At 34.9% G+C, this 16,770-nt stretch overlaps 1 protein-coding gene across 1 annotated transcript; it reads left to right on the top strand.

Annotated features, from left to right (window-relative positions):
- Window positions 1-1,408: 1,408 nt before the first annotated feature.
- On the top strand, window positions 1,409-3,460 carry LOC141719031 (transcription factor HHO6-like). Its single transcript, XM_074521413.1, has 5 exons — window positions 1,409-1,708; window positions 1,831-2,057; window positions 2,230-2,581; window positions 2,697-2,773; window positions 2,865-3,460. Exons 1-5 carry the CDS (start codon window positions 1,489-1,491, stop codon window positions 3,105-3,107), a joined length of 1,119 nt encoding a protein of 372 aa, XP_074377514.1. The 5' UTR covers window positions 1,409-1,488; the 3' UTR covers window positions 3,108-3,460.
- The last annotated feature ends 13,310 nt before the right edge of the window (window positions 3,461-16,770 follow it).

The raw sequence follows: 16,770 nt of genomic DNA, 5'->3' as shown, positions 1-16,770 counted from the left end.
TGGAAAGACACGTGTCCGTTGGACAAAGAGGGTAATAAAGCAATGGTCCATATTTCGTTTCGATCCAAATCAATATGTCCGGGGTGCCTTTCAGATAGGAGTGTGACATGGTAGGGGATGCGAAAATGGTGTATTCGAGTTATCCAAAAATATATAATGATCCAAGAAGGATCGATTCCCTGTGCAGCAGAGAGATAGAGACAAAAAACACTAAAAACATATGCATAATAATAGTAATGTAAATGAGAAATATATGCTGTCCCTGGAATCATGTTACAAAATTATGAATAACCACTGCTTTGGCTTCGTACCACCCTTTTCATGTGTTTCCCCCAGATTCCTCAGATCCTCCTCCCCTTCCGTATCCGTTTCATCTTATTATCCCCACTATCACAAATCATGTGTAATATTTCGTATCTGATTTAATCCATGTTTTATTAAAAAACCAAATTATTAATTTTGTATTCTTCGAATCCTTTTTTCGCTATTAAATATTAATATTCACGGTTCACTCCCTAACTAATGAAATTAGAAAATCGGAAAAGTGATCAGATGTGAATTTTTATTGAAATAATAGATGCTAATATTCTTCTTTCCAGATTTACTAAAAATATATATCATACTAATTGTATGTATGTAATGTATTGCAAAAGACAAGTAGCATCATTCATTTTGTATGTTTATGCAAACGACAAATTTGTTTAAACAAAGATAAACATGACTACTAAATAATTCTGAGTTGTGTGTAGATGCTTGAGTGCCGTATTATAATTTTTCAGATTATTGATATTGATAACAATGTGTTTAGAATAATAACAAGATTATCTCCTTCAAAAACATAATCAGTATTATAAAATTAGCACTAAAATTTAACAAGGAAAAATGATTACAGTTCTGTATCTGGAATAAAGGGAGCTTTTATAATTCAGGGAATTTAGGAAGCATAATAATGCGAGTGTTAAATTATAAGACAATAACTGCATTAGATGAATGAATTAACGAAACTGATTCTGTAATTTATAGCAGATGTTTTAGAATTGCAATTTAATGTTTCAAAATATTAATAAAATTAAAGCACGGCATATTCCAGATGTAAAAGCTCCATGTTTGTAAACAAATTTGCCCACAGAATCTTTACTAATTAATTTTTCATCAATTGTAGTAAGTAATTGGAATGTAATACTCTTAGCAAATATATTTTTGATTCTATTTCTATAATATATTTTTTTATATGTTAATTTAATTTCACATTGTAATCTTGAGTGCGATCAGTGTCAACATACGCGAGGACTCGAGTGTGTGAAAAACTTGTAGAATCTTTTTTTATTTTACATTAAATACCAAAAGTACCCTTATCTTTGTGTATAAGTGTCACACATACATTTCCGTGTCTGTTTCAACATGTTTATCCTCCAGGCTCTGTAAAATTCACACACTATACTTCCCATCTTTTCCTTTTCAGTTTTCCAGACAAGACAAACACATAAAATGGGCGTGAATTCTCCGGTGTCCGAGCCGGAGTTTGATTTAAATTCCAGTTTTGTCCCTGTGAACATTTCGGAATTTCTTAGAGAAGTTTCTATGATCACTGATGTTTCCGAAAGAGCAATGAAGATAGACGATTATGTCCTTCATTTACAAGATGAACTCAACAAGGTCCATGCCTTTAAACGTGAACTTCCCCTCTGCATGCTCCTGTTGAATGATGGTACATTTATTTATGTTACATAGTTTATTTCATTTTGCGTTAATTAATAATTGTGATTTCGATAAACAAATAAATTTGATGTTTTTTTCTATATGAAAAAACGTGTGATATTTGATTTGTAGCTACGGAGAGATTGAAGGAGGAGAAAATGAAGTGTATGGAAATGGAGACTAGACCATTGATGGAAGAATTTGTGACATTAAAAGGTGGTAAATCAGATGAAACTGGAGGGGCAATAAAGTCAATTGATTGCAGTGAGAAGAAGAACTGGATGAGTTCTGTTCAACTTTGGAGCACTAATGTTCAGTTTCACAACTTTGGACATGACTTTTTATCCAACCTTAAATCTGTATGTCATCATCCTATGTTTTAATTATCTGATTATACAATTCTAAAATCATAGAACCTTAATCTATATAAATTGGCAATCTTATATTATTAAAATCTGTTTCCTAAGACTAATTGAGGCTGTTACATTGATGTTTTTTCGAGTTAATGGACTATGTTTTGATGATGATCAGAAGGTGAGAGATGAGGATGCATCAAGATCATCAGGCGGATGTGATCAGATATGTGATAAATTGCGAAGCAGTGGAGGAGCTTTTGTGCCATTTAAGAGACAATCTGGCCCGATTTTGAGAGAAAAACTCGACAACTTAGTGAAGGAGAGGAACAAGAATTTAGCAATTAGTAATCTTTCTCTGTCTGTCCCTCTGATTGAAACTGGTCCAATTAATAAGAATTCGAAAGGGAACATTAGGGGATCTAGTAGCTCTGATTCAGCGGTACCAGACCGAAAAAGGAGGAGATGCTGGTCTCCTGACTTGCACCGGAGATTTGTCAATGCACTTCAACAACTTGGAGGTCCTAATGGTAAAATTCTTCTACTTGATACTTTTCCTCATTGGAATTTGACAAATTTTGGTTCAGAACAATGGGTGGATTTATAGTGTGCTTGAGCAACATTAATTGGTTTCACATTTCGCAGTGGCGACGCCAAAGCAAATTAGAGAAGTAATGCAGGTGAATGATCTCACCAACGATGAAGTGAAAAGCCATTTGCAGGTAAATTCTTTGTTCTAAGTATCATGTTCTTCTCTATTGTACAGCTTTGTACTGCGATTGCTTTTATGAAATCCTTTTCTTGATTTTACAGAAGTACAGACTCCATGTTCGAAAACTTCCAGCTGCTAAAGTAAATTACCCTTGGTTGGCCCGAGATCAATATAATAGCATGTCAAATTCGAGCATTTCACAATCTGGTTCACCAGAAGGCCCTTTGGGATCTGCAAAAGGTGTTTCCACTACTGGCGGTGACAGCATGGAAGAGGAAGAAGAGAAATCTGAAGGCCATAATTGGAAAGGTCGTCGTCCTAAGCTTATTGAGGACAGACTTTAGACTGATCCAACCTTAAATTTTGCAGACACATACATATAGAACATATTATCTACAGAATATGACTTATATAGAGAGTCAGTGCGGATTTTAGGCCTCCACCGGTATTTTCTGCTCTAAAGTTTAAGACGATTGCGTTTGAATTAACTTTTAAAATATGCGACATTTCCTGGTTTTTTTTAACTCAATGCTCCCAGTTCCTAAGCGGATAGGAGGTAGTATATGTACTTTGCAGTGATCATGGTTTGAAGTTAGTCAAGGCAAGACAGTGTCTTCTTCTATGATATAGGGTGTTCCTTATGTATTACATGTAGATGGTGTCAAATTATATGGGAATTATACAACTTAGAAACTCATAGTGCTGGTGCCTCATGATGTAGATGCAGTTCCCATTACAGATAGCAACACTTTATCTACCATGCTCTGATGCACATCTACAAACTTCATCATTTTGGCAAAAACATGCCTGTGCTGCACCCAAATAGTACTATTCTTAGCGTGATGGATACATATTTGGAGATTAATAATTGATTTAAACCTTGTATACTTGAGTGTCAACACAACTATTTGTAGGTCTCCAGACTATTTTTCTGGACATGAAAGCTGTCTACCATGATATGATTAAAGATGTGTACTTGAGTGTCCCACTTAACTGATGCTTAATTAGACTATTAGATTCATGTTGAACATCAGATTATGTGAAGCAGAGATCAAGGGACAAGGGTTATAATGTTTAACACAATCGAAATTCGACTTGATCGTAAACGAAATCGAAAAATGCTCGAAGATTCAGCCTAATATCTGAAACGAATACCTTATATTAATGTTATTATGGTGAACTTCAAGATTTTTTGAATCGGATATTATCACAATTTAAGATAAATGAAAATGACACATACAAGTGAGCTCTAAAATCATTTTTCATGATATAAGAAGTCAATTCAACTAAAAAATATCTAACATTATGATCTTGATATTGATACTGCGAAATGTGAGTATTTCTGAAAAATGACCTTTCCCATTTCAAAGGCTGGAATCGTTCCATCTGTGAACGGGCATTGTATTATGAACGACTCAGTTTCATTTGAAAATATCAGTAATTTAAAATCTGACTTTATTTGTAGCTTTACATGTTGAAAAAATAATGTATACTCATCTCGTGAAACGTGACTATTCAGCCTGCAAGGAACCATATCCACAACAAATTTGTCTCTTTCTTACAAATTATTCGCAGCACACCAGAAATATGCTGCAACAACTGATTGTCCTGATCATCTCCCTAGCTAATTATACACCCTAAACCCAATTCAGCGATCATAAGCTTGGCTAGCTAAAATTTCTTCCGTCTTGAAAATTTGTTTTAAGAAATTTATCCACACGGTTTATGTTAAACATTCTCAAATTTGTATCAACATTTTCCAACCACTGGTAATTAATACGATAGCATTTTTTTCCTTATGTTATTCGGTAAAAGATCTGCAACCATCTGTACTGATAAGTGTACGAATCGCGAAAAACTAATGTGCTGTATTCCAATTCCCAACTAAGAGAGAAACATGAATGACATTCCCACTAGCACTAGAAAAAAACTTTCGATTCGCCACATACAATTTTGGTGGGGGGTGATGGATGGTGCTTAGCCCTTATTAGTTGCACTCTCTGTACTGTGTGTGTCTACTTTGATTCTCCATCCCCCCCCCCCCTCCTATGTTTTCAAACTGATGAAACCTACGCGTTTTTTCGCTTTCTCCCAGCGGACCATATAGTGGATGAGTAATGAAACCATATCCACATTTTGCTACAGACACCATTTTCATGTCATCTTACCAAAAGATTTATCTTTATTGTACAACAAGATACAAGCACATGTTGATTCAATTATAGCATCTTGAATTCCTATCGAATTGTGGTACACACAAGTTATTACTTTACAAGATTCTTCCTTCTCGCCCTGAAATTGTCCAAGGAAAAAAAAAATGGGTTAAATATCAAAGGGGTCACCAAAGTGAAGGTCATATATCACTTCGCTCATGATCTTAATGGGTATCATTTCAATCACTAAAGTCACAATAAATATCAATCAAATACCTTCAAATTTTAGTTCAAGGAGTAAAAATATTATTTATAGAGTTTGACGCATTATTTTTGAATACTACCATAACCAAGTAAAAGGTTATGACTTCTAGTATTTATGATAATATATTTAGATTTTATAAAGTTTATTTACTATTTATTTTTTTATTAAATAGTAAATAAAATTGATAAAATCTAAATATATTATCATAAATACTAGAAGTCATAACCTTTTAGTTGGTTATGGTAGTATTCAAGAACAATGTGTAAAACTCTATAAATAATATTTTTACTCTTTGAACTAAAATTTGGAGGTACTTGATTGATATTTATTGTGACTTTAGTGATTGAAATGATACCCCGTTAAGATCAATGAGCGAAGTGATACATGACCTCCACTTCGGTGACCACTTTAATATTTAACCCAAAAAAAAATTAACTTCCCAGCTAATGCGTTCCCGGTTCCCAGTTCCCGGTTCCTCTCTAATATAAATTAGACCATCTAGAATATGAGGTGTACCAGAAGATAGCATAAATCTGAAATTACACCTAGAGGGGGGGTGAATAGGTGATTATGGCTAACTAGTATTACTTTTAAATTTTACCCGATAATAGCTTACTGAGATTTTATCAACTGAACTATAATCTGACAATGATAGTAAGCTGAGATGACTAAATGTAATGCAGAAAATAATGTGCAGGAAAGTAAATATAACACACAAGAATTTTAGCCAGGTTCGACCCCTAAGCCCCTATGGTCAACGTCCTGGTCCCTTACCAACTTGGTAAGATAATATATTATTGATCAATGAAGGTTACAACTACAAGATACAACAATATATCTCCCTTTATCCCAGCTGCTGATAATGACTTGCTGAAACCCTGTTTAAGAACCTGCTCTCTAAGTATTATACTACCCCGTAGTACAAACTCCTCTAGCAAGTACCACTAAACCCTTGTTTCCCTAGCCAACTTATCCAGCAACTAATCAATACAATTGAACAATACAAATCAGTGATAAAGTTTACAACCCAAACTATAAACTCTCTCTAAGATGAAACACGTGTATATATTTAGAGCTCGAGAGTATTTTGAAATCAATAAAGATCAGGAGTTGTATGTGTTCTTGCTTGCAAAAGTCCTTTTTTTAAAAACTGCAAGAAACCACATATATATATATAACCACACATTAACATTTGAAACAGCCTCAACAAATTACAACGGCTAGAATCCAATTCTACCGTGTAAGATCGTTGGGATGGTTTCCAACGTTCATGTGTACGTTAGATAGAAGAGAAAGAAAGATGTCCAACGTACAGAAAATATCTCTTCTATTTTGTAGAGGATAAAACGTTTTAATAAGAAGATAAGAGAAAGAGTTTGAAAGAGAAACAAACTCCTATTCTTTAGGAAATCAATTTGAATGATTAAAAACGTTTTATAATTGAGCTCTATATATATAATACACGTATATTTATTAGGGAAGTCCTTACAACTGATATATATGAAGATCCTATAAAATCTCCATGAAATTTGACTTCCTTGTTGAATCTGGACTGTGCATCTTGGCTTGCTGTTATTATGACAATCGTGATCATAGCTTGCTGAAATAGATTACTGTCTTATGATAGCTTGCTGTCATGATACTTAAACAGCACTGATATCAAGCTGTTATATCCTGCAAACATTCTCAAATAACAACATGATGGCTTGCTGTGTTGTGATCATCAAAACTAAGGAGTTACAATCTCCCCCTTTTTGATGATTACACACATTTAGGAGAATTATAAAAACTCCCCCTAAATCTATGCATATCTCAAAAACTTATAACAGGCAATCATAACTAATAACCAGCATAAATCATTACATCAAGTCTTAAAAAACCAAAAGTCAATTTAAACCAAGTAGCAAACCACAGATTAAACATAAGCCAACTAGTCAACAGAAAGTCTTAACCATAAGTCAACAGAAGATAGTCTTAATAACCAAACAGAAATAAACATAAGTAGAAGTCTCCTAAATTACTCCCCCTTAAAGCATCAAAAAGATTCAGGTTGAGGGATGATCAGAATTATAAGATAAAGCATCAAAACACACAAACATGTAAGCAGCAATAAACAGATAATGGCATGTCAAAATTAATAAATCAAATTAAACACAAATTATGACATTTAATAAACAATCATAGTAAGCTAACATGAAAATTGATAGTAAGCTAACATTACCAAATTTCCAAAGATAGCTTGCCATTATACACTGCACATGCCAAGTTCCCTTCGAATGGTAGAAAATCTTGCTTCGCCAAGGGGTTTTGTAAAGATATCTGCCAATTGATATTCAGTAGGTACAAAAACTAATTCAATCTTACCTTTGGCAGCATTATCTCTCAAGAAATGATGACGAACATCAATATGCTTTGTTCTTGAGTGATTAACTGGATTCTTTGATATGTTGATGGTGCTAGTGTTGTCACAATAGATTGGAACTTTGCCACACTTGATTCCAAAATCTCGTAGAGTCTGAATCATCCACAAAATTTGAGAGCAACAGTTACCAGCTGCCAAATACTCACCTTCTTCTGTGGATAATGCAACTGAAGTTTGTTTCTTACTTTGCCAAGATACGAGACTTTGTCCTAAATATGTACAAACACCACTTGTACTCTTTCTATCAGTTTGACAACCTGCATAGTCAGCATCACTATACCCCACAAGATCAAATATGCTTGTAATAGGATAAAATAACCCAATATTAATAGTCCCACTTAAATATCGAAATATTCTTTTAACTGCATTTAAGTGTGATTCCTTAGGTTTAGCTTGAAAACAAGCACATACACAAACACTATACATAATATCTGGCCGAGAAGCAGTAAGATATAAAAGACTACCAATCATACCTCTATACTTCTTGATATCAACATCTTTACCTTTTTCATCCGATGTCAGCTTGCTATTTTGATTCATGGGAGTAGATTTCGGCTTGACTTTGTCAAAACCAAATCTGGTCAGCAAATTCTTGACATATTTTGATTGATGCACATAAATTCCATCTTTAGATTGTTTAATTTGGAGCCCCAAGAAATAATTGAGCTCACCCATCATGCTCATGTCAAATTCACTGCTCATACACTTAGAAAACCACTCACACATAGAATCATTAGTGGATCCAAAGATTATATCATCTACATATATCTGGACAATCAAAATATCATTACCATTTTGCTTAGTGAATAAAGTAGGATCAATTTTACCTCGAATGAAGCCATTTTTGATCAAAAACTTACTAAGCCTCTTGTACCAAGCCCTTGGTGCTTGCTTTAAGCCATATAATGCCTTCTTGAGCTTGTAAACATAGTCCGGATGTTGTTCATGTTCAAAACCAGGGGGTTGCTTGACATAAACTTCCTCTTCCAAAAATCCATTAAGAAAAGCACTTTTGACATCCATTTGATGTAGCTTGATCTTCTTGAAGCATGCATAAGCAAGAAGCATCCTAATTGATTCCAATCTAGCTACTGGAGCATAAGTTTGATCAAAGTCAATGCCTTCTTGTTGGTTGTACCCTTGTGCTACGAGCCTTGCTTTATTTCGAGTAACAATACCAAATTCATCCACTTTATTCTTGAAAATCCATTTTGTACCAATGATTGAAGCATCCTTTGGTGGCTTGACCAGTTCCCAAACATCACATCGTTCGAATTGATTGAGTTCTTCTTGCATAGACGTGATCCAATTTTCATCTTCAAGTGCTTCTTTGACATTCTTGGGTTCCTCTTGAGCTAAAAATGCAGCATAAGCATAAAAGTTTGCAGTGCCTTTTCTTGTCTTGAGACCATCAGAAATATCACCAATAACCTGTTCTGGAGGGTGATTCTTCACTGTCCGTGTAGCTTTTGGCAATGAATGCTTTGCAATATCTTCATGTGAAGTCTTCCTTATCTTAGATGGAGGAGCTAAGTCTTCACCATCATAGATTGGCATTTTATCCTTTGCTCTATTTCCTCTAGGACCATCAAGAGTCATCTTTGCCATCTTTACAATTGCATCATCAACTGGAGTAGAAGGTTCTGCTTGCTGATTTCCTGAGGCAGTTTCAATTTCAGCTTGTTGTTTTCCAGAATCAGTCTCTGTTTCAGCTTGCTGTTTTGGAGTAGCCTTCTCTGTTTCAGCTTGCTGTTGTCCAGCTTCACCTGCATCATCTTCCTCGTCTCTTGGAAGATCATTGTTAGGTTCTTGAAAAGTAACATCTATAGATTCCTCAACAATATGCTTAGACAAATTATAAACTCTATAGGTTTTACTATTCATAAAATAACCAAGAAAAATAGCTTCATAAGATTTAGCATCAAATTTACCATCATTACCAATTGTCTTGAGCACAAAACACTTTGAGCCAAAGATTCTGAAGTAACTGATGTTGGGCCTCTTTTTCTTGAGCAATTAATATGGAGTCTTGTCCAAAATAGGTCTTATCAATACTCTATTCAGAACATAGCATGCTGTGTTGACTGCTTCTGCCCAAAAACTTCTAGGTAACTTGCTTTCTTGCAACAAAGTCCTTGCTGTCTCTTGCAGTGACCTATTCTTGCGTTCCACCACACCATTTTGTTGTGGAGTCCTTGGAGCCGAGAATTCATGTGATATTCCTCTTTCTTCACAATAAGTAACAAAGTCTTTTTGGAATTCACCACCTCGATCACTCCTTATTCCTACAAGCTTTGTATTGAGCTTATTCTCAAGTAATTTAATTAGTTTCTCAAACTCATTAAAAGCAGCATCTTTAGTTCTAAGAAACAATACCCATGTAAAATGAGAATAATCATCAACAATTACAAAACCATATTGCTTACCTCCTATACTTTTATAAGCTTCTGGACCAAATAAGTCTAAATGTAAAAGTTCTAAGGGTTTAGAAGTAGATACCATTTTCTTTGTTTTGTGAGTACTTCTAATTTGCTTGCCTAATTGGCATGCCGAACACACCTCAGTCTTGACATACTTGATTTTGGATAAACCTCTGACTAGCTTCTTCTTTGAAAGCTTGTTAAGTAAGTCCATGTGAGCATGACCCAATCTTCTATGCCAAACATAAGGATCAGTGTCTATTGCAGCAAGACAGCAAGCTATTTTCTGCAACTCAAAGTCCAAAATATATATATTTCCTTCCCTTCTAGCAACTAGGGGGACTTTGTTAGTACCAATAGTAATAATACACTTATCAATACCAAAGTTAACAGTATGACCATCATCATATAACTGACTTATGCTAAGCAGATTATATTTAAGGCCTTTAACATATTGAACTTTATCAATTGAAATGTGTTTATTACCTATTTTACCTTTGCCAAGAATTTGAAGAGTTTTGCTATCACCAATAGTTACTCTTCCACCCTTTTTCATCTGAAGACTCAAGAATTGTGCTTTGTCTCCACTCATATGTCTAGTACATCCGCTATCTAAAATCCATTGAGTTGATTTGACTCGAGCGGCAAGACACATCTACAAAATAAATAAAACAACTCAACCTTTTGGTACCCAAAGTTTGTTGGGTCCGACATGGTTAGCAGATAAAACATATAGAACATGTAAATCAGATTTCTTTATCCATTTTTGGATAAATCTAGGTGATTTAACTCTGTCAGCCTGATGATGGTAAGCTGTCTTTGTTCTGCCATTCTGATCATAGTAAGCTGTTTTCTGTTTGTTTCCTCCATGGTATGATTTTTGTCCATTCTGAACTTTGCAATGCTTTTCAAGATGCCCTTTCTTTCCACATCTGTTGCATATCTTCCAAGGCATAGCATAATCATAGGGAATGCCATGTTTTCCTTCATATCTTAGAGCTTTGTCCTTCTTGTTTGCATTCATTCCAATTCCTTCTCTGACCAATGGAATATTTGTGTTGTTCATCATAGATTTGAGACTTTCTTCTCCTTGAACAAACGATCTCATGCCCTTTTTTAGATCCTCCACTTCCTTTGTGAGTAGATCAATCTTTTCAGTTTGCTGACTTATGATTTCAGCTTGCTGAGATGGTTCTTCTGCTTGATTTGAAGGTGTTGCATCTATTGATTCTCTGAGTTTGAACAGCTCCAAACATTCATCCCTTGCTTCAATCTCCTTATTTAACTCTGTGATCTCCATTAATTGAGTCTTGTTTCTTTTGAGGAGAATTTTGTTGAAGTTTTCCACATGACTAACTTTAGCTTGAAGATCCTTGATTTCAGCCTCTTTGTCAGCTTGTGTAGGTACCTTCTTGTCAATCCAAGTATCTACTTTGCTCATCAAATCTTGAACCATAGTCTTGAGATAATTATTCTTCTCTTTTAGCTTGCTATTTTCAGCTTTAAGAGAATAATATTCACCCATAGATACATTCTTACATTCCTGCATGGTTAGTGGTTCCAAAACAATATTTTCAGAAGATAAATTATATTTACAAGAGTTTACCTCACTCTGATCTTCTTCTGAATCACTTTCTAGGTATCCACTTTCTGAATTTCCTCGAACAGAATCATCATCAAGTCCAACTAGGGCAAGATTGACCATGTCTCCACTTGAATCATCACTGGAAACCGAGTCATCATCACTCCAAGTCATTAGAGCTTTAGCTTTCTTCTTATCCTTGAAGACAGTTTGTTGTTTTGACTTTAATTTATAGCAGCCCCGCTTATAATGGCCTGGCTTTCCACATTCAAAGCATGTCTGATCTTTAGAATCCTTGTTGGGCTTCTTGTTGTTAGAAAATCTGCCTTTATCTCTTTTCAGCTTGTTCTTCTTCTCGATCATCTTTCTGATCTTCCTGGATATTAAAGCTAGTTCTTCGTCTGACTCATCTTCAGATTCCAGTAAGCTATCATTAGTGTGAAGAGCTAATTGCTTCATTTGAGCAACTAGAGCTTGCATAGAACTTGATTGGCTTTCCTTGATTTTGCTTTCAAATTGTTCCAATTCTGCAAAAACAGCCAATTGATCCGTAGTATCTATAGTTGGAGAGGATTCTAGAGCTGTTACCTTTGGTTCATAGATAAATGGTACAGCACTAAGTATCTTCATGTTGATTTCCTCTTGTGGGATATGTTTGCCAAGCTGCTTTAAGGCATTCAGATTTATCTGGAATCTAGCTTGACTTTCTCGAATAGTTTCTCCGTCTTGAAGCTTGAAATTTCCAAACTCATTCATTAGTTTACTCAATTTCACCTTTCTTAAACTCTTGGATCCTTCATGATACAATTCCAGAGTATCCCATATCTCTTTAGCTGATTTGCATGAAGAGACTTTATCACATTCACTAGGATATAACCCATTCATGAGAGAATTCCTAGCCTTTTCATTGAAGCTGTATTTGATTAGTTCAGCCTCTGTGAGATCATCAACGTCTTTCACTTTGCCTTCTTTGTCCTTGAACTCAAAAGGACCCTTCTGAACAACTCTCAAAGCTAGTGGCTCCCTGGATAGATACACTTCCATGCGACCTTTCCACCAGTTATAGTTTTCTGTACCAAGCAAGAGAGGTGCTCGGTAATCTGAGGTTCCTTCAGGATATTTGTCAGCCATTTCGATCGAATACTATTCCTGTTACAGAAAGATTAGTATACCAAAGCTCTGATACCAACTGAAATTACACCTAGAGGGGGGGTGAATAGGTGATTATGGCTAACTAGGATTACTTTTAAATTTTACCCGATAATAGCTTACTGAGATTTTATCAACTGAACTATAATCTGACAATGATAGTAAGCTGAGATGACTAAATGCAATGCAGAAAATAATGTGCAGGAAAGTAAATAGAACACACAAGAATTTTAGCCAGGTTCGACCCCTAAGCCCCTATGGTCTACGTCCTGGTCCCTTACCAACTTGGTAAGAGAATATATTATTGATCAATGAAGGTTATAACTACAAGATACAATAATATATCTCCCTTTATCCCAGCTGCTGATAATGGCTTGCTGAAACCCTGTTTAAGAACCTGCTCTCTAAGTACTATACTACCCCGTAGTACAAACTCCTCTAGCAAGTACCACTAAACCCTTGTTTCCCTAGCCAACTTATCTAGCAACTAATCAATACAATTGAATAATACAAATCAGTGATAAAGTTTACAACTCAAACTATAAACTCTCTCTAAGATGAAACACGTTATATATTTAGAGCTCGAGAGTATTTTGAAATCAATAAAGATCAGGAGTTGTATGTGTTCTTGCTTGCAAAAGTCCTTTTTTTAAAAACTGCAAGAAACCACATATATATATATAACCACACATTAACATTTGAAACAGCCTCAACAAATTACAACGGCTAGAATCCAATTCTACCGTGTAAGATCATTGGGATGGTTTCCAACGTTCATGTGTACGTTAGATAGAAGAGAAAGAAAGATGTCCAACATACAGAAAATATCTCTTCTATTTTGTAGAGGATAAAACGTTTTAATAAGAAGATAAGAGAAAGAGTTTGAAAGAGAAACAAACTCCTATTCTTTAGGAAATCAATTTGAATGATTAAAAACATTTTATAATTGAGCTCTATATATATAATACACGTATATTTATTCAAGAGAATATATTATTGATCAATGAAGGTTATAACTACAAGATACAACAATATATCTCCCTTTATCCCAGCTGCTGATAATGGCTTGCTGAAACCCTGTTTAAGAACCTGCTCTCTAAGTACTATACTACCCCGTAGTACAAACTCCTCTAGCAAGTACCACTAAACCCTTGTTTCCCTAGCCAACTTATCTAGCAACTAATCAATACAATTGAATAATACAAATCAGTGATAAAGTTTACAACTCAAACTATAAACTCTCTCTAAGATGAAACACGTTATATATTTAGAGCTCGAGAGTATTTTGAAATCAATAAAGATCAGGAGTTGTATGTGTTCTTGCTTGCAAAAGTCCTTTTTTTAAAAACTGCAAGAAACCACATATATATATATAACCACACATTAACATTTGAAACAGCCTCAACAAATTACAACGGCTAGAATCCAATTCTACCGTGTAAGATCATTGGGATGGTTTCCAACGTTCATGTGTACGTTAGATAGAAGAGAAAGAAAGATGTCCAACATACAGAAAATATCTCTTCTATTTTGTAGAGGATAAAACGTTTTAATAAGAAGATAAGAGAAAGAGTTTGAAAGAGAAACAAACTCCTATTCTTTAGGAAATCAATTTGAATGATTAAAAACATTTTATAATTGAGCTCTATATATATAATACACGTATATTTATTAGAGAAGTCCTTACAACTGATATATATGAAGATCCTATAAAATCTCCATGAAATTTGACTTCCTTGTTGAATCTGGACTGTGCATCTTGGCTTGCTGTTATTCTGACAATCGTGATCATAGCTTGCTGAAATAGATTACTGTCTTATGATAGCTTACTGTCATGATACTTAAACAGCACTGATATCAAGCTGTTATATCCTGCAAATATTCTCAAATAATAACATGATGGCTTGCTGTGTTGTGATCATCAAAACTAAGGAGTTACAAAATCGTCTGATGGGAAAATAAGAGGTTGAGTGAAGAATTTATGTGTAAAATCAATCTGTATACATTACTTTATAAAGAAGAAGAAGAAGAAGAAGAAGAAGAAGAAGAAGAAGAAGAAGAAGAAGAAGAAGAAGAAGATAGCTCTTTGTATTGATGATTGTTGCAGAAATGAAAACTTGATCTAATCTGTACAAGTTGTTTGTTATTTATACAAGTCAAACGAGTTTGACCCGGTGTAACAGAATTTACCGCCTAAACTACTTAACCTAAAAAATAAAAATACTAAATAAAACTAATAGCTCAATACTATACCCCCCTTCAAGATGGATGTCAAGGAAGAGGAAACTGCAGACCCAGCTTGAAGCACAACTCCTTGTGTTGAGTGGCAGCAAGAGGCTTGGTTAACAAATCAGCCAATTGCAAGAACGTTCGAATATGAAAAATCTTGAGAAAACCAGAAGTGACGTAATCTCGAATAAAATGGCAATCAATCTTAAGATGCTTGGTACGTTCCTGAAAAATTTGATGCTCAGCAATATGTTTAGCAGCAGTGTTGTCACAGTAAACATGAACTGGAGTAGGAACCTAAATCTGCAAATTCTTTAACAATCCGTCTAACCAAATAATCTTACTAGTAGTGTAGCTTATACTCCTATATTCAGCCTCTACAGTACTTTTAGAAACAGTTTTCTGCTTCTTGGTCTTCCAAGAGATTAAGGAACTTCCTAAGAAAACAGCATAACCAGAAAGAGAGCGAGCGGAAAAAGGACAAGTGCCCCAATCAGCATCACAATACGCAGACAATTCTAAGCAAATCTGTGATTTGTAAAACAAACCAACATTGAGGGTACCCTTCAAATATCTCAAAACATGTGAAGCAGCATCAAGATGACTCTGAGCAGGTGCAGGAAGAAATTGAGATAATTGTTGGACTGAATAAGATATATCAGGACGAGTAAGATTCAGGTACAATAACTTGCCAACCAGTCGTCTATACTTTTTAGGATCAGGTAATTTTGGGGAATCTGTAAGGCTTAATTGCAAACCTTTTGCCATAGGAAAAAGAGCAGAAGTACAATGTAGCATATGAGTATCTTCTAAAAGATCCAAAATATATTTTCTTTGGTTCAACTTGATGCTAGAAGAATCTCTAGTAACCTCAATACCAAGGAAATACTTAAGATTACCAAGATCCTTAATGGTGAAGGCTTTGTGCAGTTCAGTTTTTATGAAAGAAATTTCAGAAAAATCATTCCCAGAGACCAGTAAATCATCAACATAGCAGATATAGCAGTAAAAGATCCAACAGAGTGTTTAACAAACAACGAATAATCTTGAGAGGACTGAACATATTTCATGGAAACCAAAAATTTTGACAATTCAAAATTCCATTGTCTAGAGGCCTGTCTGAGACCATATATAGACCTTGTGAGCTTACAAACCTGTCCTGGAGCAGCCTTGGTATAACCAAGAGGTGGAGTCATATAAATGTCTTCTTTAATAAAACCATGAAGAAAAACATTATTTATATCTAACTCTTGTAAATTCCAATTATGAGCAGCTGCCAAAGCAATCATGCATCTAACTGTAGTGAACTTAGCTACAGGACTAAAAGTGTGTTTAAAATCCTTTCCCTTTATCTGCTTATCCCCCCTGGGCACCAATCTTGCTTTGCATCTTTTTATAGACCTATCAGGATTGAATTTAGTTTTAAAACCCATTTTGAACCAATCACATGAGCATTAGGGGGAGGTGAAGTTAAAACCCAAGTCTTATTAGCATCAAGAGCATCAAGTTCTTGCTGCTAACCCACCTAGGGTCCTCTTTGGCTTGATTATATGAACTAGGTTCAGAAGTATTCAGAACAGCATTAAGACTTAGAAGATAATCTGAACTATGATGAGATAGAGATGGTTCAGTATAAACATTGAATACATGATAAGATGCAACAGATGATTTTAGAACATCAGAAACCAAGAGCTGATCAAACTTCTTAGGAATCTGAGTAAGTCTAGAAGATCTCCTAATAGGAGAAGGATCAGAAACAATAGGTTGATCACAAACTGGAGAAGAAC

The sequence above is a fragment of the Apium graveolens genome, chromosome 4 (assembly GCF_009905375.1).
Source record: "Apium graveolens cultivar Ventura chromosome 4, ASM990537v1, whole genome shotgun sequence".
Lineage (NCBI taxonomy): Eukaryota > Viridiplantae > Streptophyta > Magnoliopsida > Apiales > Apiaceae > Apium > Apium graveolens.
The sequence above is the reverse complement of the archived record's forward strand: the minus strand, read 5'-3'. Positions and strand labels throughout refer to the sequence as shown.

What these genes read in the sequence shown, in the direction of transcription:
- LOC141719031 (XM_074521413.1), top strand. Translation starts at nt 1,489, where the DNA reads ATGGGCGTGAATTCTCCGGTGTCCGAGCCGGAGTTTGATTTAAATTCC. An exon ending in CATGCTCCTGTTGAATGATG is followed by an intron (nt 1,709 to 1,830) that starts GTACATTTATTT and finishes TTTGATTTGTAG; the next exon opens with CTACGGAGAGATTGAAGGAG. An exon ending in AAGTGAAAAGCCATTTGCAG is followed by an intron (nt 2,774 to 2,864) that starts GTAAATTCTTTG and finishes TTGATTTTACAG; the next exon opens with AAGTACAGACTCCATGTTCG.